The 25,126-nt window shown below is 44.4% G+C and overlaps 2 protein-coding genes across 3 annotated transcripts; both read right to left on the bottom strand.

Annotated features, from left to right (window-relative positions):
- Positions 1–127: 127 nt before the first annotated feature.
- Positions 128–4,279, bottom strand: TXNDC15 (thioredoxin domain containing 15). Its single transcript, XM_083798932.1, has 5 exons — positions 4,081–4,279; positions 3,064–3,527; positions 2,396–2,559; positions 1,878–2,008; positions 128–1,081 (listed from the first exon to the last, which is right to left on the bottom strand). The coding sequence occupies exons 1-5, from the start codon at positions 4,130–4,132 to the stop codon at positions 885–887; spliced, it is 1,008 nt and encodes a 335-aa protein (XP_083655058.1). The 5' UTR covers positions 4,133–4,279; the 3' UTR covers positions 128–884.
- A 4,311-nt stretch (positions 4,280–8,590) lies between these two features.
- LOC310881511 (UPF0461 protein C5orf24 homolog) lies at positions 8,591–22,162 on the bottom strand. 2 transcript variants are annotated; one of them, XM_083798934.1, is made up of 3 exons: positions 21,983–22,154; positions 12,959–13,388; positions 8,591–10,984 (listed from the first exon to the last, which is right to left on the bottom strand). In XM_083798934.1, exons 2-3 carry the CDS (start codon positions 13,383–13,385, stop codon positions 10,944–10,946), a joined length of 468 nt encoding a protein of 155 aa, XP_083655060.1. In that variant the 5' UTR covers positions 13,386–13,388; positions 21,983–22,154; the 3' UTR covers positions 8,591–10,943. The 2 variants fall into 2 exon arrangements, with proteins under 2 accessions (XP_083655060.1, XP_083655059.1); XM_083798933.1 differs by having other exon boundaries at positions 8,591–13,388; positions 21,983–22,162.
- Positions 22,163–25,126: the final 2,964 nt, after the last annotated feature.

Genomic DNA, 25,126 nt, shown 5'->3' with positions numbered 1-25,126 from the left:
ATGAGGTAAGCTTTGGAAATGATTCTAAACCTTATGAAGAACTGCCACTAAGTCAAAAGTCATAGAATACAGTGAGCACCTAACCCCGGTGTATCACAGGTGGAAAACAGGCACCTGTCAAGAGCTGTAAAACAAAATTCGGAATTTTTATTATTGCTGGTATTACTGTACCCCACAGTACAAAGCAAATACATACAGTTAATATTAAAATCGTTTCAGACAGTGGAATAACTCATTTGAAGCACATTGTGTTTTAAAACTTTTTTCCTCTTCGTAGTTCACTTTACTGACAAAATAATTTAGTAACACCACCATTCACCAGCATATCCCTGTAAGGTTTTATTGTTTCAGGAATACATGAGCCAAAAGTTGAGTTACGATCTGTGTGGGCCAATGCATCCTAATTCCACCATGTTTACCACATCGGCCATGTGGAAGCATTAGTTCATACATCTGTAGGTTCTGTAAAAGAAGATTCCATCATTCCATCAAAGCAGTTCGACTCCCGAGCCAAGCAGTACCACGTACAGAGGCCAGGATACTGCAGAAATCTTATCCTATCTACAAAGTTTGGGGACCTCTTCAGAAGAGCCAAGTAGAACTGTATCACATATTTACATTAAAGTTCATGAAAAATAAGCAGGTCAGAGGACTTCAATAAATACTTTCTTAGTTCGTGTTTCTTCGCATTTGTCTACTTACCATTTTAATTGCCTCAGCTGGCTTTTTACGGATTCAGTAGTGGATAAATAAAGCCAATTTTGAGTCAACATTATAAATTACAACCAACAAATTCAATAGTTCATTCTTACATAGTTCCAGTCCGCACAAATTCCCGCTTTACCGACGCCCGGGAAATTTTGTCCATGTTTCAGCATCTCGAATTATTCTTGATGTTCATGCTCTTGCCCTGGGATCAGCCACCGAATGCTCTCAGTTCGAATGGTAGCATACATGATAAAGCTAGCCAGAAAGAGCAAAGAAAACAGGAGTAGCCAGTCTATTCCTTTTGTCAGGACACTTGGCAGGGGCCCGGCCCAGTCTTCCTCTGTCACAGTCACATCGCTTTTAGCTTCTATACCTGAAAAAGAAAGCATTTGATCAACCCCCGTAACGATCATTAAATATAGAGAAGCTTTATGTATTTGGAGCTTTGTTCTCGTTCTCAAATTAAGGCACGTGCACGGTTAGGCTTAGCATTTTGCTGAGACAGTCCTTGTGTTTTAACACGCTGAGTATGTAGTTTGCTTATATAAAAGCAAAACGTTATCAACGTGTATGCAAATTTTTGTAACAGGAAAAGGGTTGTTTTGTCCTTCCACAGCAGGGCCTTTTGTGTGTCTGCGGGGGAGTTGTTTTAAAATATCTCTGCTGCATTAGCAAATATAACAACCTGTGGCCTCTAATGAAGGCGGACATAGGCCTGTGCATAGGGTTTTTGGTTTTCCTTCCTGAACACAGCACAGTAGGACTAGAGGCACGGAGCTCATAACGTGGACAGCCATAGCAAGGAAACTGGAATCCTTTTGTCTCTTCTAGCACAAGAACTGAAATTGTCTTTTCCCCCAGCTGCCACGCATGGCAATGTTCCCACGGTTCACCTGCCTTTATTCCCAAATTAAGTATTTGGGCATGAAGATGTGCTCAATCCCCCTAGCTAAACCCCACCATTTCCCCCTACTCTGTGAAAGCAGCCCAATAAGTTCCTGGTTTCAGCGTGCCCCAAAACCCAGCTCACTGCAGCAACCTCTGCCAGATCCTCTCAGGGTTTTCATCAAATTCATTTTAAAAACCAACCAACAGGAGGAGGAAAGCTGCATTTGGAGCTAAAAGCCAACCTGTTCTTCCTTTTGATGCATCAGAGCTGATTTACATACCTGTTTGATTAAAAATGAAGTCTTTCAGTGTTTCCAGCGTTCTGTCTGTATGATTAAATCTCGCCATAGGTTTAGCGCCTTGGAAAAGGAGGATATTGGGCACGGCTACAGTTCCAAACCTAGTTGATAAACTGTTGAACACAAAGCAAATACAAGGTATAAGGAAAAGAAATCCACTGGAGAAAGAAACAAAGGTAGCCACAATGCAGGAAGCGTCAACGCAGGAAGCGTTGAAGGACATATACGAGGGTAAATGGAATATTTAACACTTTTCAGAATAATGAAACCCAAAAGCCAGCTCACAGAACACAGCTTCCAGGTTAATTATAGCTATTGTTGGAGTAGTAGTTCCTTTCTGTAATGTTGTCCATAGGAAAAAAAAATGGAAACAGCATAGCCAAAAATAAAAGGGCCACATAACCATTTATATTAAACATTAAAATAAAACACTCCTGTTTTGTAAAACACAAAACTTGCTATTGTAAATAAGACACCAGAGCATAGGATGTGTAAATTACCTGCTATGTTGTGATGCATCCAGTGCCAGGAAGCGAAGAGTTGGAAATGCTCGAGGTAAAGAATTAAAATGAGGGGCCAGACTAACAGAAAAGCGGCACCACGGCGTGTAGAACAGGACTAAGGTACAGTCACTGCTGTTTGGGTTTAGGAACTCCATCAGATCCTTAAAGAAAGCAGAGCAGACACAGATAATGAAACATTTAACAGAACAATCCTACGTAGAAATGCATCATGCAGCAAACAATTAGATACTTGACAAGATTTATCAAGTAACTGCACGTTTGTTTTAAAACTTTTTAAAATAAATGGACAAGTGTTTAAAATAACCCTTTGAAGAGGTTAAACAAATGTATTAATTAAAAAAAAACATCCTTTATTACAAGAAAGAACTAGAAATAGGCAAAGGAACCGGCAATAAGGGCCATTAACAATTCTAGAGACACTAATGCACCGTGCGTGAAGGCTGACCATTCACTACAGGCTCACAGGCTTGTGGATTGAGCCATTTCTCCACTTTTTCTACTCAGAATGACACAAACAGCTTTCTCGCTCAGATTTTTTCCCTTGTCAATATCAGAAAGGCTGTAAGGCAAGGAAATCCAACAAATCAAATACTGAAGAAACAGACCCACACAGCACGGAGCCGTAAAATGGGTGGGCCGCTTACCTGGGACACGTTCAGGATCTGCAGTGTGAAGTTGCTGATCCCGGTCACGTTCCTCTCCTCGCAGGCCACCTTGGGGGTCTTCACGCTCTCAGTGCCGTTGGGCTCCTCAGCAGTACCAGGCAGCACGGTCTCCAGCACAACGGGCGAGCCTGCTGCGTGCTCGCGGCCCTGCGTGTCGGGCTGGGCGAGGGGAGCCGAGGGCCTGCTCCCTGCGCCGCACTCCCCACTGCCGCCCGCCGCCGCCTCACAAGTCCCAGTCGTGGCAGCAGTGGACTCCTGCTCTTCCCTCGCCTCCCCCGGCACCACCGAGAGCCCCATGGCCTGCTGGGCTGGGAGCCCGCTGCCCAGCATCGCGTCGGCCATTTCGGCAGTCCGGTACCGCACCGCTTCGCCGCCGCCAACCTGCACGGAGCCAGCAGCAGCAGCCGGGGGGGTCCCAGCAGCGCTCAGCTCCGTCACGGCCCCTGCACCAGAATCACAGAATCATTACTGTTGGAAATGCCCTCCAAGATTATCCGGACCAACCATCCCCCTACCACTGTCACCCACTAAGCCATGTCCCTAAGTGCCAGATCCAACCTGTCCTTGAACACCCCCAGGGATGGTGACTCCACCACCTCCCTAGGCAACCCGTTCCAGTGCCTGACGGCTCTTTCTGAGAAGAAATGTCTCCTCATTTCCAACCCGAACCTCCCCTGGCACAACCTGAGGCCATTCCCTCTGGTCCTACCGCTGGTTACCTGTGAGAAGAGGCCGACCCCCAGCTCCCCACCCCTTCCTTTCAGGCAGTTGCAGAGAGCGATGAGCTCTGCCCTGAGCCTCCTCTTCCCCAGACCAAACACTCCCAGCTCCCTCAGCCGCCCTCACAGGACCTGTGCTCCGGGCCCTCCACCAGCACCCCGATGCCCTTCCTGTACCGAGAGCCCAAACCGAGCTCAGCACCGAGGGGCGGCCTCGGGCTCGGAGCACGTCACAGAGGGGACACCAGCCCCGCTCCCCGCCCGCCGCCGCCCTCACCGGCCGCCAGGGCCCCGCCGAGCCCAGCCAGCGCCAGCAGCAGCCGCCACATCCCGGCCCCGCCGCGCTCCGTCTCCCCGGACAACCGCCGCTTCCGCCGGGGCTCCGGGCACCGCTTCCGCTTCCGGCTCGGCCCCGCTTCCCGCCCCTGCGCAGTGCGTGGTGGTGGCGGCGGGAGGGCGAGAGGGCGGCGGGCGCCATCTTGGGCGCGCTGAGGCGGGCGCTGCCGCGGGCGGCACCGAGAACGCCTCGCTGTTAAGGCGGGGTTATCCGCAAACCGCCGGAGCTCAGCGCTCCAGGACAATAAAGCGTTCACATAAACTGCGCATAATAAAGAACTTTTACCCAATTTTCTCGCCTTTGCCCCTCTGAACCGCCCCGCCGTCCCCCGGGGGAGCAGCTCCGCCTGGGGCTGCTTCCACCTCCCCCTGCACCGAGAGGCACAGATTCAGTTTGGCGTGGGTCTTCAGTAGCTCCTGAGGAGCTTTTCCATACAGCCAGATGGGCAAAAAGCCCACAGACTAAAGGCATATATGCGTGTGCGTATATATTTACAGCTAAAAAGAAAAGAGAGGGCCTGTCCACCGTATCAAGCAAAGCTTCCAAGCTGAAAGATAAATAATCTTTTTAAAAAATAATAAAATGGTCCTGTCACAGAATTAGTTCTTCCTTGCTTTCAGTTTAATAGTGAAGCTTCATGACTATTTGGGACCTGTGGAGAGTGGACGCAGTACTTCAGCTGCTGACACCCACTTTTTACTCTGTGCCTTTAAAACCGTCAGCACCACGCAATGAGACTGGGCCAAAGCCACACATTTGTCAAAACAGTGAACGAAAAGCGTGGAGAGTATGAACTATACATACATACTGGGGAAAAAAAAAAAAAACACACCAAGGAAAACACTGTACATGCACATAAATTAATATGGATGTCAGAGCTTTATTATGGAAATGGGATTTTTGTCTTTGCTTTTACTGTGGGGCACATCAACTCCTTTCTTATAGCACACGTTTTCTTTCTTGGAAAAATGTTTTTATTTTTCTTACCTTCCAAGTACCATTTGCATGAACATTAATATTGAAACTATGGTAGCCTAAAGATATAAAACGTAAGTGAGGCTTGCAAATAGAAAATATTTAATTAGACTGGTTGATACAGATCAAGCAAGCAAACTTGAGAGCCAACGCACATAGGAATCCACGTTGCTGTGGGCTAATCAGGAAAAACTCCCCCATTCCTCACTGTGGCAAGAAAAGTGGCATTTTCAAGCTCAGCCCCATTTCTCCCTCCTGGCCAAGGACTACGTGTTGTTCCAGCTCTTGGCTCTGTGCCGTCAGAGTCTTAAGAGTCCTTCACCTACCGATGCCCTGGATGGTGTCAGATCTCAAACACGAGCGATGGTGTTTCAAATCTCTAAAACAACAGACAGCTTTGTGGCAACATACCTGCATCTGAGATACTTCTCAGATTTAATCCTAACCTAATACTCTTCCTACCATAACAGAAAGCAAAAAGTTTGTGCAATATTGCGTACTTTTTATGCTGATGATAAAAAAAAGTGTTAATGTAACACGAATTAACTCCCAGGAATTATAGATAGGCTTTATACCTAAGTCATAACCAATATACTAGCCCAGTGCTTACACATTATACAGACAAGGCACATTAAGATGCCAGCCAGTTTTGTTGCACAACTGTTCGGTGGCTTACATTTTTCTGATTTTTAATGCCAAATGTCTGTTTTCAGGAAAAAAATAGTAAAAATACATTGTTTTGCATCTATTCAAAAATCTTGGATACATTAGAATAGCTCTGTTTGTTAGGGAAGGATCTGAAATTTAGCAAAGGGGGGGATTTGCGTAACTGAGTCTTTTGTTGCACCCATGGATATACCCCAAAACTTCGCGGTCATTTGTGCATCTTATATTTCAGCAGCTGAATTTCACACACTACCACAGATTTCAGTAATGCTGGGCAAGCTCCTTCACAGGCATCATGGCAAGAAAAGGAGGGAAAGACAGACTGGTACAGAGACAATGCCATGGTCTTCAAACCAAGTTTCCACTCGTGTAATCGTGACACGTCCTCACAGCTATGATTTTCTGTGTATTCAACAGCACAAAGATTAGGTAGCAGAAAACAAGACAAGCATTTGAGGTGGAACACAGGCTGAGGTTGCATGGACAACTTCAACTTACACCTGAATTTGGGATGTGTGCATTTGTAATCTTTATTTTCTCAACATAGCCGCAGTTGAATATTTAAAAACATGACCACTTGAAACAGCAAATACACTTTCTAGTTTTATGCACATCTCAAAGGCCTACTCTAAATAATCAAACTCACACTAATTGTTACTGTGATATTTTTTTCACTAATTAGAACAAGCTTTTGTGGTATGAAAAAAAAAAAAGCAACATGAAAGGCAAGAAGATTTATCTGCCTCAGATCATTTAAATAACACCTAACAATGCCACAACATTTTTCAGCTTCAAAGTAGTTAAAAGTTGTTATCTAATGATTCCTTCCAGCAACCTTGCAAGATAAGCCACGTATCCACTGATGGGAAAAAATGAGCCATTGCCATCCCTAGGCCATGCAGGGAACCTGGGTGACAGCCAGCTGCAGAAGGCAGTAGCTTTCGGGCTGCCAATCCGGTATGGTCAGGCCCCACCTCTCTTAAATGTTAAACAATAAACACAGAGCCACAGGCAGAACTCTGATAAAAATAGCACACAATGCAAGTCAGCAAGTCAGTCCTTTACTTTTTAGTTTGTACAGCTTTACGTGATTAACAGTTAAAACAATTTTCATTCGTCTTGGTCCAAAAACACACCACTGAGCTAACATATTGCATGGGTACAATACTGCTAACTCACGCTGTACTATTTGAGCTACTTGAAGAGATACCATCAAGACAGGTATTTCCCAAAAGCATAAAGATGCCAGTCCAGCACCAAAGCAAGCCTTGGTGTCTAATCATACCCATAAATGGAATTATCAGGAAGATATAACCACCTTAAAGCTTCCTTTAAGACGTCCAACTTGCGTAGCTGACAAGCCAACATTGCTGGTCTGTCTGCATGAATAAATCATAAACTGGTTCTGTCATCAGAAACGCTGCACCTGGCATCGCACACCAACTGTATACCGAGGGAGCAGATCGCATTGCAATTTTTATCTTTCAGTTTATTACACAGCAGAGAACACAACAATCATGCAAGCAGAAAAGCAACTTCCAACACAGCTAAAAAGCCTGAATTGTTGCATGATATAATTTATCAATGACAATATCCAATACCCAAGGTTTCATTAAAAAAAAAAATAGTTCACTTCATTCAAGAAATCACATCCAGGAACTGATCTGTAGACCAAAACATAACAGACTGTAGTCTAACTCTGTTGTGAACATATCCAGTAAAATGAATCTGTTGAAAGCCACTTACAATCAAAAAATAAATTAAAAAATGTTTACAATACAAAACCAAAAAGCATGTCTTTTCTGATTAAAAGCAACTTGAAGTCTGTAAAGTAGCTTCAACTATGGCTTCTAAAATGTTTCAATACTAGACATATTCAGCCTCTCTGAAAGTACGTGGAAGAGAAAATGGATGGTGTTGGGGAGCAAGGAAAGGAAGCAGTCCTGGCAGACTGGATTGTAGCTTTGCATACATCGGACTGCCCATCTTGCCACACAGTTATTGGAAACCTTCAGTAGAGGGGTAAAAACAGAGGGGTTCAGTTGTATGCAGAGCACATCAGCAATAAAAATAAACTAGAATATTGCTAGGATGGAGGGATAAATATGATATTCAATAATGAATAATGACCACATTCCAATAAAAGCTTAGTGTGCAAGTACTCTCAAAGTGATTCCCACGTGCAACAGAGGAAGAAAGTTAACAACTTACTACATATATATACACAGCAATCACTCCCCTCCTCCTTTCTTCTCATATTTGAGTGAAGGGATACGAACTATTAAGTTACTGTTGCAGCACTTTCAATTAATTAAAAAACAAGGAACATTCCTCTATTTTTTGGTACCTGGCAACTCATTCAGGCTTTTTGCCTTAATGCAAATGATAGGACTTGCCTATAATAAGCAAGACACATCTCATGTGAAATTCAGAAAGCAAAGCATGCTGAAAGGGTGGGCTTACTTATTTAATGTAAATATTGCACAGTAGAGTGCTCCTCCAACTCTCACAGATCCTTTGTGCATTTTTAAGTCCACACAAGCACCAACACAGTCTGTCGTAGCTAGATTCAGTTACACTTCAGGGAGGCAAGGGACAAAGCAGAACAGATTGTTGGATTTTAAGCAAAATCTGTACAAGTTGTACCTTAACATTTTACACTTACCTACGACTGAGATGTCGGGAGAACAAACGGTAAAATCACTGCATTTCCATTTACAAAGTTAAAGTTATTGGTCTGATATGCTGCCAATAGGAATCTTAAGCCAGAATTTAAAAAACATTTAAGAAAAAAGAGAGAGAAAAATTATTAGGTTTTAAAGTATTAACTTTATTAATAAATATACATCCATATGATGATGTAAATACAGATCATGAACACTACTCCATTCCCATACACATAATTGCACACGAGTAGCTCAAGTTCATGGACATAAAAACATACACAGTATCTAATCAGGCTTTTTACAGCAGAGGACAGGGTGCTGATACTAGTTATTTAACAGATTACTGTTTCCCCCAAAGTAAACCTGTGGAAAAGCAAATGATGAAAGATTAAAATATCATAAAGTGGTTCAAACTTCAGAATACAGATTTATCTATTTGGAAAAAAAAAATCACAAGGAGAAAGGTCTAGTCTCTACTAAAGTCATAAATATATTTAAGCAGTGTTAAAATATATGCATTAAAATAGAGAAGAATAAACTTCTTTTGTGGTCAGAAATTAAGTTTGCAGTTCAAAGTATTTACGATTATTATCAATTGTTTTAACTGTCAACTCTAGGGATAGCATGAAACGTTATTATACATACAACAAAGAACAGCAGAGTCACAGCTAATGAAGCCATCAGACAAATGACTTCACATTGCTCTCTGCCTTTTAAAGCTCTTCGAAAATGGGGGAGGGAGTTCAATTCACATCTGAATTACTCTGTGTATTGTAGTTCCAAGTAATTCTTTTCACATCACTTTTCACCGACAAGGCTTGGTTTTGTCCTGACCAAACTCTAAGTTCTTTCAGATGAAATGAAAATATATTCATTCGGAACAGAGATCTTTAATGGCTCTTGATACATAGTTATTCTGAATAGTCTAAACTAAATCCAAGATATAAAGAACATTGCCTTAATGACAAGGCTAACAGCTGATTTTAAAAATACTATATTTAATATCAAAGTTAGCCACTTCTGATGGTATCTGTGTTTTTTTTCTGCCAAAATATGGTGCTAGCATCTTGAATATGTCCAGTGCAAGACTTTATAGTAGCAAAATTATTTGGTTTAAGTTTAAGTAAATTTAATCAGAAACTGAATAGTAGTTACTATATGTATATTAAACAGTGAACTTGTATAGCATCATTAAGGAATAATAGCAAGCGAATACATTTCCTTTATGTATAAATAAGACGTTAGGAACTTGATAATTAAAAGAAATTATTAAAAAACAAACTTGACATGTCGATCTTCTGAGCAGTGTTAACACACAACGGTGATCCTAGCTTATGAATAGCTGAATTATGATATATCATATAAAATAAGCAATTTACCTTACAAGTTATGTTTTCATACTATGGGGGAAAAGGCCAGTTTTCCCACTGGTACTAATAAAGTTTAGGCATTAACATGCTGTTTCAGTGTTTATCGTGGAAAGAAGAATGTTTTTTTAAAAAAAGCACAATGTATTTTCTAGATTATACATAGGCAAAGCAGAAGTATTTGAAAAATTCCATTCCTTTTTCACTTTGAATCTCTTACTTCTTTTTTCATCCCCTCACAGCATGGCACCAGTAAGCTACAGTCAGACGTAAAATAAACCAGAATTGGGCAATGCCCAGCAGCACACTTCTGGTCTCCTTGCTAAATCTTGGGTGCCAAGCAGCCCTTTACAGACTCTGCCAACACTTTCCTACTTTATGCTCGTCATTTCACAATTGACAACGTTAATTGTTTTTTTACTGGGATTATATTTCATCTGATATAATTAATAAACACTGTAATGAACAGAAATTGCTTAGATGATTTCATTATTTCATCAGCATACTTGAATACAAAATTCATTATACTAGCAGAACAGTAATACATCTGCATTATCTCCTGACACACAGCACAGCACCATTGAGTAGATGCACAAGTGAGAAATGAAACAGGAGCAAACGGGATAAACAGAAGGAGGTAAGAAGTGGAGTTTCTCCAAGGTACAGTGGTGACATGCAACATGTTCCTTGCCAGCGAGGTGTGACACTCCTGTAGTTACTACATTCAGCTGAAGAGGACTGCTTTCCCAGCTGAGTTCAGGAAAGAACTTAAAGCAGTCTTTTGTTGAAAAATCATGATTAAAAACAGCCAATACAGCACGGATCCTGAGGGTGAATTAACTCACGTTAGCATTTTGCATGTGTCAGAAGTGACATCGTTCTGAGAAAGATCGCTAAATTTCAGGCTTGCGAGTTCGTTGAGGAACAGAACGTGTAACTGGATTTCATAGCTTCAGCATGAAGAAACCATTTTAGTAGCAGTTTAGCTGCCATTAGTTCGTGTATCGACTAAGGAGCCATCCAGTACAGTTGAGGTTCATTGTCTTAGTTGCCAGTGCATACACAGTTCCCCAAAAACAATTCAACACACCTATTGTAAAGTACAGCATAAAGTCCAGCTCATTATGTGTTAGGCATCACTGGAACACCTGAAGGCTTGCTGCTTTTTTCCTGATAAAAAAGGTATGAAACATGACATCTGTTTCTTAAGTTGTCATCACTGAAATCAAGAGTTCTCATCAAAATGACAGCAGGCCAGAATAGCATTTACATTAACAAAAATTATCAGTACTATTACTCAATCAGCACAAGCTCTAATTAACCCATTTTCTTCTGCTCCCCAGATCTCCAAGCTGTATATATATTCCCACCCCAGATATTTGAAGCTGCAAATTTATCATAAAGCCACATTTTACTTCAAACAACTTAAATATAAACTTTCTTCCAGGTGAAAAAAACGCTTTAATTCCAGTAAAAATAAATTTAGAACAAACAATATGCAACATTGAGGACTGATTTTTTTTTTTTGGCGTCTAGATTAAAGTATGTGCACATGTTACGCACACACACACACACACTCTCACACTTAAAAAAAAAATTAAACACACCCAGTTGAAAAATGGAACATTTCTTTTGGAAGGAGGGAAGGTTTTAGTTTGAGTCAAGAAAGGTATTTATAGTCAACCAACAACATTTTTTTTCAGCTTGCATGCATAGATGAATTCCTATGAAGTACTTTATATCTGGGGTCTAGCAGTGCAGTAAACTGCATCCTGTTTGCATCAGCTATACAGTTTGCTTTTATAAATCATGAAAATGGTGTCCTTTGGTAGATATATAACCTTCCATAACTTAAATATAGTATAAGTGTCAAACAATGAAATATCTGTATTTCCAGGAATATCTGGCAAAACTAAGTCTGAAAACTTGGCAACAGTGTCTATTTAAAAAGTTTAATTTGTAAACATTATAGATTAATACTTTAAAAGCTATTAAACTGTCGCCACCTAAGCACAGATTTTAAAGGCAAAAAACAGTGTAAATAGCTATTTACAGATTAAGAATGTACTGTTTAATATTAACTGAGTGTGTAACTAGAATGAACAGTACTTAATTTCTTACAAAATATTTCAAATTTTAAAGAATTATTTGTGGTTTGGTATACGTACTATCAGGCATTTCAAAATTACATAGCAGAATCCTGTATCAGCATAACAAAAAGAACAGCTATCACCTAAAGGCAAATGAGCTTGTGTTAATAAGGCGCTGTGAAGCTGTAATGCGCTGCACAAACTTTCAGCTTTCTTTAATCTTTTCAAAAACATTTTTGGAACAATAGTTGAAATCAACTTAATGCTACAACTCCAGAAACAAAAGCCACCTAAAATGAACACTGAAAAAAAAGGTTGTTTTTTTGGTCTGTTTTCTTAAGTTTCTAAGTATCTGTTCGAGGTCTGTAGAAGCTCCTGCAGGAGTGGAAAACATAGCTTGCTTTCTATTCCTTCCTTTTAAAAAACGCACAGGAACTCAGAATTTTGCAGTTGTTACTAGTTAAACAGTCCCAAGCAAAGTAAGTCCCCTTACTTTATCAAGTAAGAACTCATCCGGATGAGTTCCTTATTGTGAGATAGGCCACATCACGAGCCAACAGCCAGCTAATTCTATCCTCCTTATTTCAATTACTTAATGCATAATCACAAAACTAGATTTACCAGAAACTGAATGTAAAACTAGCAACACGAATATTACTCAGAGACACCATGGTATATGCATCAGTTGAGACTTGCTAATAAATTATGATTTAAAAACAACAAAAAACCCTTTATACCAGTGCCCTCTCAACATTGCTTTAAAAGTTACTGAACTGCACCCATACACTACGGCATTATTTGAATAAAAATAAAATCTAGAAACTCAAACGTATGCAAATGCTACAATAAAATGCAAGAAACATGCCAAAATCCAAAGTAAAGCAGATTAGTAAGGAGTTACTAATTCCTTCCTTTCATTCATTAGGCTGTTTGAGTTTGCCACTAGTTTCACCAGCAGCATGTAAGCCTCTGTTATGCACCATAGGATAGGGAAAAGCTGCACTGCCACAAGTATAACTTAGATTTGCAAGCCGTGATAGAGCTTTAATGCTACCTGGAGGTCTGCCTGGGCTGACTTTGTATCCTGCTGCTTTAGTTGTACCCAAGGGTCTGCCTGGACTTGTCTTAAATCCAGCTGCTTTGGTGGTCCCCAGGGGTCGACCCGTGCTGGTTCGGTACCCTGCTGATTTTGTGGTCCCTGATGGCCTTCCACGTTTCCCAGATCGGTTGAGGTTTTTCTTTTTCTTTAGTTCGTCTTTTGTCTCTATATTCCTGCCACTCGTGGTCTGCAGGTGTGATTCATTCAGCGGATCTTGTCTCTGGCATGCAATCGGTTTGTGGCTGACTGCATGGCCGTATTTGCTTTGCTGCGTGGCGTACAAGTCAAACTGATCAGCAGACCTCACGGTGTCTTCGTTAAGGCAAGAGCTCTTGCCGGTCCCACAGAAAGCTGCATTACTGCTGGCAACAGGGTGCATCATTTTCTATCAAAAACAAGAGAGACAAATGTGTATCAGTATATAATAATGCTGCAGCGTTCCACATGAAAGAATCTTTGAAGAGTTACCTCTGTTTCCTAAAGTAAGCGCAAACCATTTTGTCTCTCTTCAGTAAACAGAATTGATGTCAGTAAATTACTTTTTTAAATGAAAAGTTTTAATAAGCTTTCATTTGAGGGTTTGCATGGTAACCCTCTACACATAGTTAAAAGCAACTATTTAAAATATGTATTATTCAGGTGGGTATAATTAGCGGACAAGTACATTAAAGAACTGAACAAAAGCATTTCAGCAACCAAAACATCTAATATCCACCCATTCTGATTTCAAAACCCTCCTAACCAAATCTCATGTAACTTCTAGCTGTTCCAGTTGCAAGATCAGCCTACCATCCAAGGAAAAAAAAACATCTCCTTCTCCTGATTTAACAGATCTAGGCTCCTAAAGATTTTGTTGTTGTTGCAACTGCAGCAAATTAATACGACACTAATCAGTTTTGTTGCTTCTTCTCACAATTACATAAGAAACACAGAAACAGGTCGGACGCTCAGCAAGGCGACAGTGCCGCAGTTGGGAAAGCAGCGGCACACAGCGAATCTCACACGAAGCAAAAGATGCCAGGCCACAGAAATGCCACCGCTGTCCTAGTTAGGTGAGCAGGTACAAACTGCCAGTGACACAAACTGTGCTCAGGACTTTGGGAAAAGCCATACAACTTGTCCTGATACCCGTGTTGTCACGCATCTCTCAACACGCTGGGAAACAACCACGAGCCCTCACGACCAAGCACTGCTTTACACAGCCTGCGCTTTATTGCTAGACTACCACGGCTCGAGCTGTGCTCCATTTCGGAGGCTTGCTTGTTCAAACAAGACCCATCTTCAGGAGGCTGGGAGGGTGACGCGCCCGCGCGCTGCTGCCTCACCCCGGGCCCAAGGGACGGCCTGGCGGCCTGCTGGCAGCAACCAGGCGAGGCCTCAGCCCGAACTACCAGCGACTGCTTCCACATGAACCGACTGCGCTCCTGTGAAATCCCTTCAGCACGCGTACTGGGGCAGAATCACAACAAATAATATTACTGCATTACTGGTGGTCTACAGCTTTTTTAGCATTAAAACTCGTAAATAGCAGCTGCGCACATACTGCCTCACGGTCCCTAACAGTGGAGGTGGAAGGAGCCAGTGAGGCGTGAGGCGCACCAGGAGGATCTCCTCACTCAGTTCGCCTGCGTTGGCTCTACAGCTTAAATAAGATGAAAATACTCAGTCCAAGATAACATTTAACCATGCTGAAGACAAGATTAATCCAATCAATATCTGGCTCTTGAGAGAATTTCTGTGCCCTCCGGTCATGCTTAGGAGACTAAACATTTCTTGCTGTGGTAAATTTCTCTAGGAGATAAGGTCTGGAATATTCATGGTATTTTGCCTGCAGTAGATATGGAATATCACCTAGAACAACTACATCTAAATTCTACCATTGATTACTGAATTTATTTGGCAGTTGTGAAGGTCTCCTCCCAGCCAGAGGAAAAGAATACAACAGAAACGGTCTGTTTACCCAGGAGTAAATCCCCGTGCCCTTTCCTTCTGATTATAATGGTTACATTCCCTGCTCTTACTCCCAATTTACCTTGGCTTGACAAATGCATATTACAGCGTATGCATTACTCTTGTGCAAATATCTGAACACAGTTTCATGCCAAATAGTTAAATTGTGATAATAATATAATTTAAATAATAAATGGTTCTAGCAGAGATTATCCATGTGCTACAACTCTGAATGTTGAGTGGGGCTATGGCAGAACAAATACGAAACCACTGTTATTACAGGTGTTGACTAGCAAGTGAAACAACTAAGAATAATTTGCAAGCCTGCATTTAGTAAAGAACAAAGAAAGTAAGATACAGGTCAAGAGACCAAACAGACTTTTCGGTGCAGCAATAAAAATGGAACTTAATGTTTTCTACAGTTAGCAGTCAAGAAAACATTACCTTCCTTTAACCCCGCTACAGCCCACAGTCATGACAAATACCTGAGATTTTTCACGATACGTAATTGCAAACACAAGGGTTCTGTGGTAATGTATTTTTACTGAGGACAGCGTTTGCAGAGCGACTGAAAGGCTATTCAGCTGTTTGCTGACACACTCGAGGACACTCGGAGCAGTTAGTTCTAGGCTCAGCGCTCACTTAAAACACCAGAATACTGGCTTTGGCCCCAAAAAGCCACTCCGAGCTCAACTGCCACAAGGCCGATCAGTTCAGCTGCCCGGTGTCCGAGGGAACACACCAGGGAGGAGGCACTGAACAATGCAGGGCCCTTGAGGTTTCTCAGCAGACTGCCCACCCCCCAGATCCGCTCCTGTCTATGTCCGTGTTCTTATTCTCTGCTTTTTCTCCTCATCACAACCAGGGGGACTTTTCCTTTCGATGACAATCACCCACCTTTCCTGGGGAGAACCACAGCAGGTCCTCAGATCCAGGGAAGGCATCCTGTTGTACCTGCCAGACCCTGGGTTTCACCACCATACGTGTGTTTGTGTGCGTGCCTGCCACAACAGCCCTGACAAACACTGCCGGGTTGTAAAGAATTTGGCCAGCACTGGTTTACCTTACATCTGGTGGCAGTCTGCATCACTGTAACTGACAAACAGCGAAAGAAGAATAAATCACTAACTGTCTAACATTTCTTACGAGAGGAGGAAGCTTAAAAAAAAGCGGTCTGTGAAAAACTGACAACAGATTTTTTAAATGTTTATTTTTCTCTACATCATTTTCCATCAATTCATGGAAATTCCAAGTAGTACCCAAAGCTTATATTCTCCATTTTTGATTTAAGACATTTTAATGAAAAGTTTTAGAAAATAAATCTTTATCTTGGTTACATTAGCGTGGACACCTCCAGCATAATTTTCTTCATTCACATCACAGTTGGGAATGAAAGAACGAAGTAGGCACACTGCATGAGTCTATCAGTAGAGTGGAAGCAGGCTTCTTGGCAGGGGTACATACAGTATAAACAAGGATTGGTATAAAATGCAAAGCTATGCCAGTTTAAAAATCCCACTCCAGCTAAATTGTATAGCCAAACACACACAACTTTGTGTCCAAGCATTCTTCAGTAAAAACAGCCAGAAAAGTTTCCAATGAAACAAAACTTACTCGTTTTAAACCTGTAAATAGATATGTAAAAGATACTTGTAACAGTTTACTTAAATCATTTTTTAAACTGGTTGAATGTCTCCACATAAACAAATAGTTAAGATGAGGCACTGTAGTAAACAAATTCAGTCGCGTTTCGAGAAGATTTTTACTGGAAAGCGGCTGCAGAGGGTTTTCTGTTTGGATCCTTTTCTATCTGGTAATCTATTTTCATAGAAATGCTTAGGAAGGGAGGAGACAACTGGATAAACTAGCTTTGGAGAAAGAAAGGCAGCATTAGAGCTTCCTGTGCAATGAAGCACAGAAGCTCCATGGCTGCTAGAACGAAGAAAGAAATTGGACCATCCATCTGGGACCTGCAAGTTTTTGTTGCTGGGGGACCAGAGGGCCATGGTAATAACCCCAATTTTTAAAGTATTGCTGCATCGCCACTATTCTGAGTACCTGCAAAGTTAATTGCTTGAGCACTCCCGAGGTGAGCGTGCAGTTTTGTTTTGCTCACAGCGCTCATCAGTCAATACACAATGTATGAGGCCGCCCTTAAGATTTTTGTAGTTCACAGTGTAGCTTGCTCTCTTCTGCTGGGAGATGAAACAGAAGCCATATTAAAGGCAAAGCAGACAAAAAGAATCTTAAGAAATTTCACCTAATTCCAGTGATATTATGACTCTTGGATAGAGAGGAAGAGTGCTTCCTTTTACCCCTAAGCACAGATTAACATACAGCACGTTTCTAGCTTACAACTGCTAAGGCTTCTTTTACTGGTGCAGCCCATCCCTCTCTCAGCTTGAAACTGTGCCAAAAAAAAAAAAAATGTTCTGTTTGCTATACAAGACTTCAAGACCAAAACTAGTCAAATCCCAATGCATAAAGCACCCTTCTTGGGCTGTGACATGATGCTGTCTTTACATCACCCCCTTCCTTTGCCTTCTTCATGGCCAGCGCAGGCCAGATGGCAGCTTCCAAGAGCAGAGAAAGTACAAAAGCTGACTGGAAACAGGCACTCAAACATTAAGTATTTTATAAAGTCCCGGACCTGCGACCTGGTATCTGCATTAAACGGAACAATCAGTTCCAACAGGAGAAGCAGGCAGCCTCTCTGGTCTCACCCTCGCCTGCTTTCTGCAACGACAGCCTGGCTCGCACTGGAGCAGACCTGGCTCTCCGCAAGCGCTGCTGGCTTCTGCTGAAACGTGCTTTGAATCAGAGCCTCTGAACAAAACTGGAAGCACACCTACAGCTTTTCAAATGACGATACCAGGAGAGGTAAACTCCTATTGCCAACGGGGACAATTTTGATTTTAGTAAGAGTTAGCATATAAAACCCACTCATATTTCTGAAATTTTCCACAGCTGAGGTTGCAATGGCTTCAACAGCACCGACAGAGCTCTAGGAGACTGTATCAGCACGTTTTCATCATCCTCCAGCCCTCCTTACAGCAAATACATATAAAGTACATGACATAGCACTCAGAAACAGAAGCATTATTTCTGTACTAGTACCCTGCACGTCACTTCTAGCAATTAAAATAGTTGGAGGGAAGCACAGGACCAACTCTGTTCGAGTTCCCTGCATAAAGAGTGCTCTATGCCACGTCCAGCAGCGCAGGGGCTGCAGGCTCTGGGGAATGCCAAAGGGCTCCTTTTTGCTGCGGGGCGAAGTTGAAGAAGCAATAGCACAGACATTTTGCCTTTGCAGACTGCGGCAGAGATACAGTATTGGTTTCGCTCCTCCCTCTCAGGATAGTGGGTGGGAGAAATATACTTTCATCAGTCAGTAGAAAGAATGAATTGTATCAAATTAAACATTTTTCAAGTGGTGCTTTTATTGTCAGCTCCTTTCCTACGTGTTAGCTATTACTAAAATATGGCCTCGCCTGATTTTTAAAAACCCACAGCTGCTTGTTTTCAAAAATACTGCACTTTGAGCATCCCCATAAAGGTAAATATTTTAAAAACACTAAATAAGAAATCCAATCAGCGGCACAACGTATCCCATAACGTCTGAACCTACATTTGAAATATAATCTACTTCTGACACTAGGTAAGCGGTTCCTCCAAACCGTGCTTATGAAGGACTTTCCACCGCTGATCACGTAATAGGATTTTTCTCATCATCTGACATGAGGTGAAATATATTAAAATCAGCCAAAATATAAGACAATTTCTTTACACAAGTGGTTTACTAGAACTAGTACAATAACAGGAGGCTGCAAATAGGGGAGAGAATGTAATTTTGGAAACAATGTCTTTCTCAGTTATTCTTTGTGCAAAAAGATGGAGGAACAAAGGATTCCCCAAGCAACACGAGAAATTACAAGCACGGTATTTCTCTGATGACCAAAGGCCATTTTTTCACAAAACCGTGAAGAATGGCCAAAGGTGGGCGACAGAGGCTGCAGGAAGAGCTCTGGGGGCGCTCAGACCATCCCCTCACTGCCCCTGCTCCAGACCCCAGGCGCGGCAGCCTGCCCGGGCCGGGGGCTGCCAGCCCCTCTCCCGCTCACTACCTGAGCACCCCAACACATGGGCATCGGGGTCCCCTGGGAGTTCGAGGCTGTTTTCTTCCAGTCCCCCCACACTACCCGAGACACCCCAACGCTGACGGGGTGCCCTCTCTTTTCCAGTCCCCCCAACAGCCACTAAGGGAACGTCACACGGTGCCATTTGCTTAGGCCCGAGCCAGTTTCTGCCCCCTGTGCGCATGCAGGGATCAGAGGGCCCGTGGCCTCTCTCACCGACACCAAGACACCCTGAGGGCCCTCCCTGGTGCCGAGAATAAATAACGTGCACATGGGGAACCCCAAGTGTGAGCAGTGCCCTGGTGGCAGCAGCTCTGGCCCAGCAGCTCTGCCCCGGGCCTGCGCAGCGGGTGTGTAAACGCCCAGCTGAAAGCATCGGCACACTTCTCACACGTGCTCTCCTTCAGTGGAATGCTCTAGATGTTTGACTGGAGTCAGTGAAAGCTGCTTTTGTTCGCTACAATGCGAACTCAAAAGCTTACAATACCTGGTTGTAAGAGGAAATTAAACGTGGGGACCCCTGGAGAAGCAGAGCTCCCCAGAGCCCGAACACCGCCTTGGTGCCACACACGTAGGTCAGCACTGCCCCCACAAAGATCAGATAGTCACGCACTAGCGAGGCTAATGGTGAGCTTTTAGGTACCAGGATTTGATTGCAGAAACTGGCAAACAAGTAACTGTTAGGCTCTCTGGCCTTAAAAACCAGTCGAGTCATACCTAAGGGCTGTTTCGGCAGATGCCAACATCAGCAAGAACGTCAGCTGACTTTTTTCCACCCAGAAATTAAGATCAGGTAACCACAGAGTGACGAGATGATGAGAAACAAGACACTTAAAAGGGTTAAGACAGGTCCACAAAAATCGAGGAGGGCCATGTCAATGATCTCGTTAACCGTGCACCTCCAATTACATCGACACAACTGCCCGTTTGGTTTCATAATCAACAGAAACCACTCTGAATCCACGGCTTTTCTGAACAGGATAATCTTGCCCTTTCCTCCTCTCCCACATTCCCATTCCTTGTGCCAACACTAACTATTGTGCAAGAGCAGGACGAGCCAATACCCAGGTGAAAAACAATCCGACGAGAATGAAAAAACAACAGTTGGCTGGCACTGGGGCAGGAGAGGAAGAACAGGAACACAATTTTCATCAGCACAGAGACAGACCGAAGTCCTACGTTAGCCTATACCACGTTACCTACCGGCTGCCACCAGCCCACTCTCTACCCCCTTAGCCCCATTAATTTAAAAAGCTAGCCAGACCTCAAAAATTTGACTTTTTGCCAACATAATGAACTCAGAAGATGTTCATGAAGGGTACGGACAAGTCCCGAACACGGCACAGGGAGTGGAGGCTGAGGAAAAGAAAAGCCACAGCTGGGATGGGGCCGCAGGGAATCGAGGCAGCCATCAGGCCAGACGGGCTGGCTTAGAGGAGCGAGGTTGTGAAACTGCACCCTGATTATTCTGTGGTTCTGTAATTACCCAACTTCAAGGCAAGTCAAATATGCATATGAATGGCAGGGCAGGTAGAGGTACATCTTACTTTTTTTTAAAGAAAGAATTATTGGTGTTTGTAAAATTGTCCATTCACCTCAAGGAGCTGTTCCCAGGTAACACGGCGCAGACCTCACCATCGCCTACAACAAGGGCTTTGAGGAGCAGGAGATGGTTATTCATCTCCCTGGGTGTTCTCACCCACCCGCTCTTCTCCCCAGGGAACAGAACAACAGCTCCGAGAGGCAAGAGGTGCTCATTCATCTCAGTGGGTGTTCTCACCTACCCTCTCCTCCCTCCCCAACCTCCTCCCACGAAAGGGTTTAAAGCTTAAGAGAGGGATCGGACACCTCCTTGTCCCGGTGCTGAGCTCCCGACGGGCACCTCCACGGGGTTAGTGCAAAAGCTCCGGACCCCCATCAACACACCCAGACACTGCCACCGCAATGCACGCGAGCAAAAGGATAAAGTCCACTTGTTGAATCTCGTCAACAGTGGACACTGGACAAAGACGCGGGATTTTCTGTTTACAGTTGCACCTAAAACATTAAGGATAAAGATATAGACAAAAAAAAGAGTTCTATGAGAAACCCTGGTATTTAAATATTGAAATAGGAATGAAATGCAATTTAAAAAATGGATTAACCAAGGGTTCCTCATCTTCCTTTATTTTGAAAAAATACATCACATGGATCAGAATAACTGTTGCTTTCTTTAGACAGCCATCCAGGGAGCACCGCACGCCAATTAAAGGCGCAACTATTCGCTAATTAATTACCCTCGAAGGGCCACGCAGCAAGGAGGATGCACTGAACTACTTGCAACTACCCACAAGAGCACGGCACACGCGCTTTACGCTCCGAGGCTTGAACAAGCGGGCACAAAAGGGAGCCGTGCGGAGCCGTGCGGGACTCGCGCCGGGGAAACACGCAGGGAATTAAAGCCCCGCAGCCCCGGGGGGGGGTGGGGGAAGGACGGGCTGGGGGGGGGGGCCGGAGCACGCCGGGGGCCGGGCGAGGGCTGCAGCGAGACAAAAGCGCCGCAGCCCCGGGCGTGCGGGGGCCCGGCGGGGCTGGCCCCGGCTACCACCTGCCGCAGGGCGCTGCCCCCGGCCCGGCTCGGCCCGGCCCGGCTCAGCACGGCTCCCGCTGCCCCGCCCGGCCGGGGGCGGCGATGGCGCTGCGGGGCCGAGCCCGTCCGCCGCCCCCCCCCACCCCCCCCAAGCAAAGCGCGGCCCCGCCGGGAGGGGCCGGGTTGCGGCGACCCCCGCCCCGCTCCGCACCGCTCCCCGCACCGCTCCGCTCCCCTCCCCTCCCCCAGGTCTCCATCTTGCCCGCCCGGCCGCGACGGGCTGGGGCCGCCGGGGCCGGGGGCGCGGGCGCGGCCCGCACCTACCTGCGGGGGTCGGCGCGGCCTGCGGCGCCTGCGGGGCTCCGGGGCTCGGGGCGGCGGCGGGAGCGGTGGGAGCGGGCGGCCGCCGGCCTCCCCCACGCTCCCCGCCGGGCGGCTGCAGGGAGCGGCGCTGCGGCGGCGGCGGGCGCGGGCGCGGGCACGGGCGGGCGGCAGGAGCGCGCTCCCGAGCGGGGCCGCGCCGCGGGGGCGCGCCGCGAGCCTGCGCGGGGAGGGGAGGGGCGAGGCGGGAGGCGGGCGAGGGGCGGGCGCGGCGCCGCCATTTCCTGGCCGAGAGGGGCCGAGGCTGGGCCTGGCGCGGGGCTGCCTTAGCGTCTGGGGCAGGGCGGGGCTGTGGGGCCGTATTAGTGTGTGGGGTGAGGTCGCTTCTGCTGCTGACTTCGCCATAAAGGCACCAGCCCTTTCTCCAGCGTACCTCAGTTCCTCCAGCGTACCTCAGAGGGGCTCCATGTACTGTTACCCACCGACACCTCAGCACCAGCTGCAAAGAAATACTGCTGATCATTAAATATTTTACCCTATTTCATACACCCATACTCTATAAAGTTTATTAAAGAGTGCAGGCGTTGCTAAAATGCCTTTATAAACAAGGCTTCCTACCTTTGAACAGCTCTATCCAAAGGGTTCTGACAGAAAGCGGAGTTTTAAGTGCCCAGCACTTCTCACAACCTGACCTTTTGCTGTCAAGGTTAGATTTAGTGAAATAGTGCTGTAGCCCACTTTTTGGAGGGTTATCACCAACAGGTTTTTTTTCTTCTTTAACAATAGAGATTAATGATTGTAACAGCAACAGTGCCCACATCTATTCAGCCCAAACCTTCCTGCTCCTGTTATCTTCCTTGGGCCCCGGACAGCAGCATACACACTTCCAAATCACAGGTTCTAAATTACCACGTACATCCCCAAACAACTGGCACCTAAACAAGTGCTGTGAGATGTTCTGTGTTACTCAGATGAAGTCTTAGAAAGAGCAAGAAAGATCAGATAAAAACAGAACAAAACAAAACTGCAGCTTTTGCAAGTGTCTAATTCTGTTTTTCTAAATATTTTCCTCTCCTGCTGTTGTTTGAGGAGCTGAATGCTGTACTCCAACCCTGCAATATTCCATTCTTACAATACTTGGAGCTCTTCGGGCCAAAAATTGCTGTGAAACATCCTGCCAAGACCCTGGCTCATTTTTTCACCGCTGCTTCCTAACGCATGCAGGAATTCTCACTTTCAATATATATATAAAAAAAAAAAGCAGCGGGGAAAACACCCTTTAATTTAGCAGATGATTCAATTTATTGATGAACATCTTTCTGCTGTTTTTAACTCACGTTGGAAACACCCCTGCAAATCAAGTGTGGTAGAGTTCGAGAACCTCTGGTATCCTGTTATTTTAGTGTATCAACATGGACAGTGAGGGGAGTCAGGCCACGCTCAGGCTCCTGCTTTATTCAGAAGAAATGCTCATATATTACACAGCAGCGAACCTGTAATTTGAAACAGGGCAGGTTCCCTCGCGAGGAGCTGTGAAACCCGAATCGGGCAGTTGTTGAGGCTATCGCGGGGAGAGCCAGCGCTAAACGTTTGACCTCGGAGCTGGAAGCGCCTTTGTGCGGGGCTGTGCCTGCATTGTGCTCTGGGCAAACCGATTCCAGATGAGGCAACTCCAGTGCCCACAGTGCTCAAATATTAATTTGGTAGCTACAGGGTCCGGTTTCCTCATCTGCACACACCGCTAATAAAAACAGCAACCAAAAAGAAGATAAATTTGTCTGTGACTCGTTTTGTGAAATCTCCCTGGGGCCTGAAGCATGGCCGTTACACAGACTGGGAATTTGCTTCCCCCTTTTTTTGCCTAATGGACTGTTATCGCTAGCAATAGCAGACGATTACATTAATTACCTCTACGGTAGAAGATGCAATGAAACACTGCCCTCCCTACAGCCAGAGCGCAAAATCCCCTTCTCCTCCTCCTGCACCAGGTCCTTTGGTGGATCCAAATCTTCAAGGAGACTAAAGGCCCGAGAGCACAAGTTCCTCCTGTTGCCAGCACAGAGGCTCACAGCAGCTCGATGCCATCCTCAGCAGCAACAGGGGATGCCAAGCAAGCTGTGACAAAATTTAACTGCCAGGACCAACAGTCTATTAAGCAATAGGTTGTTGGAGCCGGTCACTTCTATAATTTTACTTACTTGCTAACATACACAGTCAGAGGAAATGTATGTTTTAGTTAAGATTAAGGATTTTCCGTAAGTGTAACAGTTTCCTTGGTAGGCAGTTAGTTTCAGAGCAGTTGCCCAGTGCTATCTATTGTTCTGAAAAATGTTTGGGATGATAAACTTCACATTTAGAACGGTCAGAGTATATAATAATTTAAGAATCATATTAATAACCTGCTATGGAGTGAGCATAATTTCTTAGCTCACTACAGCTAATTATTTCTGAGCTACTAATTAATTTACCTCTGTTTATGCCGGTCAGCTAGACAATTTTGTATCTCGGTATGAATAAAGAAAAATATTTAAATCTGTTTCAGATGAGAAGCCTCAGCGAAGCAATATTTGGGTGGCAATCACTCTGAGTAATAGTCATTTATTTAAAAACAATTGTTTCCACTGTAGCTAAAAATATCAAAACAAATCTTCTTGTCCAGCACTATATAAACATTTTACAAAATGTACATTTTTGGGACAAATTTGAGTCCAGCTGGGTGCCTTTTATCTTTACATTTCTAAGTTGTTCTCCGCCTCTGCTCCCCCCGTGCAACCACAGTTAGCTGGAGCCAGAATTTCTTCTGCAAACGCCTGAGCTCTAAGAACACGGTCTTGTTTAAGCCAAGACCATATTTGGAAGAGATCTGGGTCAAGAAAAATAATCAAAAGGAAAGTGCATTCCTTGGGCATCACGTGAGGTCAGCACGCGCGCACACATCCCGCTCGCAGGATCAGAAACAGCGAAGGGACCGCGCACGACGCTCACAAATAACTCACCGCGAGAAGACTTGTGGCAAGGGCTGGTTTTGCACCAGCATTCACATGCTGAGAACCACCTCCATTTATCACTAGCCTACCGAAAGGGCATTCAGGCTAACTTAGAAAATGCTGTAAAAGAGGTCTAGAGCAGAGTACCAAGAGTCTGAGC

This window comes from Anser anser (assembly GCF_964211835.1).
Source record: "Anser anser genome assembly, chromosome: 14".
In the NCBI taxonomy this organism is placed as follows: Eukaryota; Metazoa; Chordata; class Aves; order Anseriformes; family Anatidae; genus Anser; species Anser anser.
The sequence above is the reverse complement of the archived record's forward strand: the minus strand, read 5'-3'. Positions and strand labels throughout refer to the sequence as shown.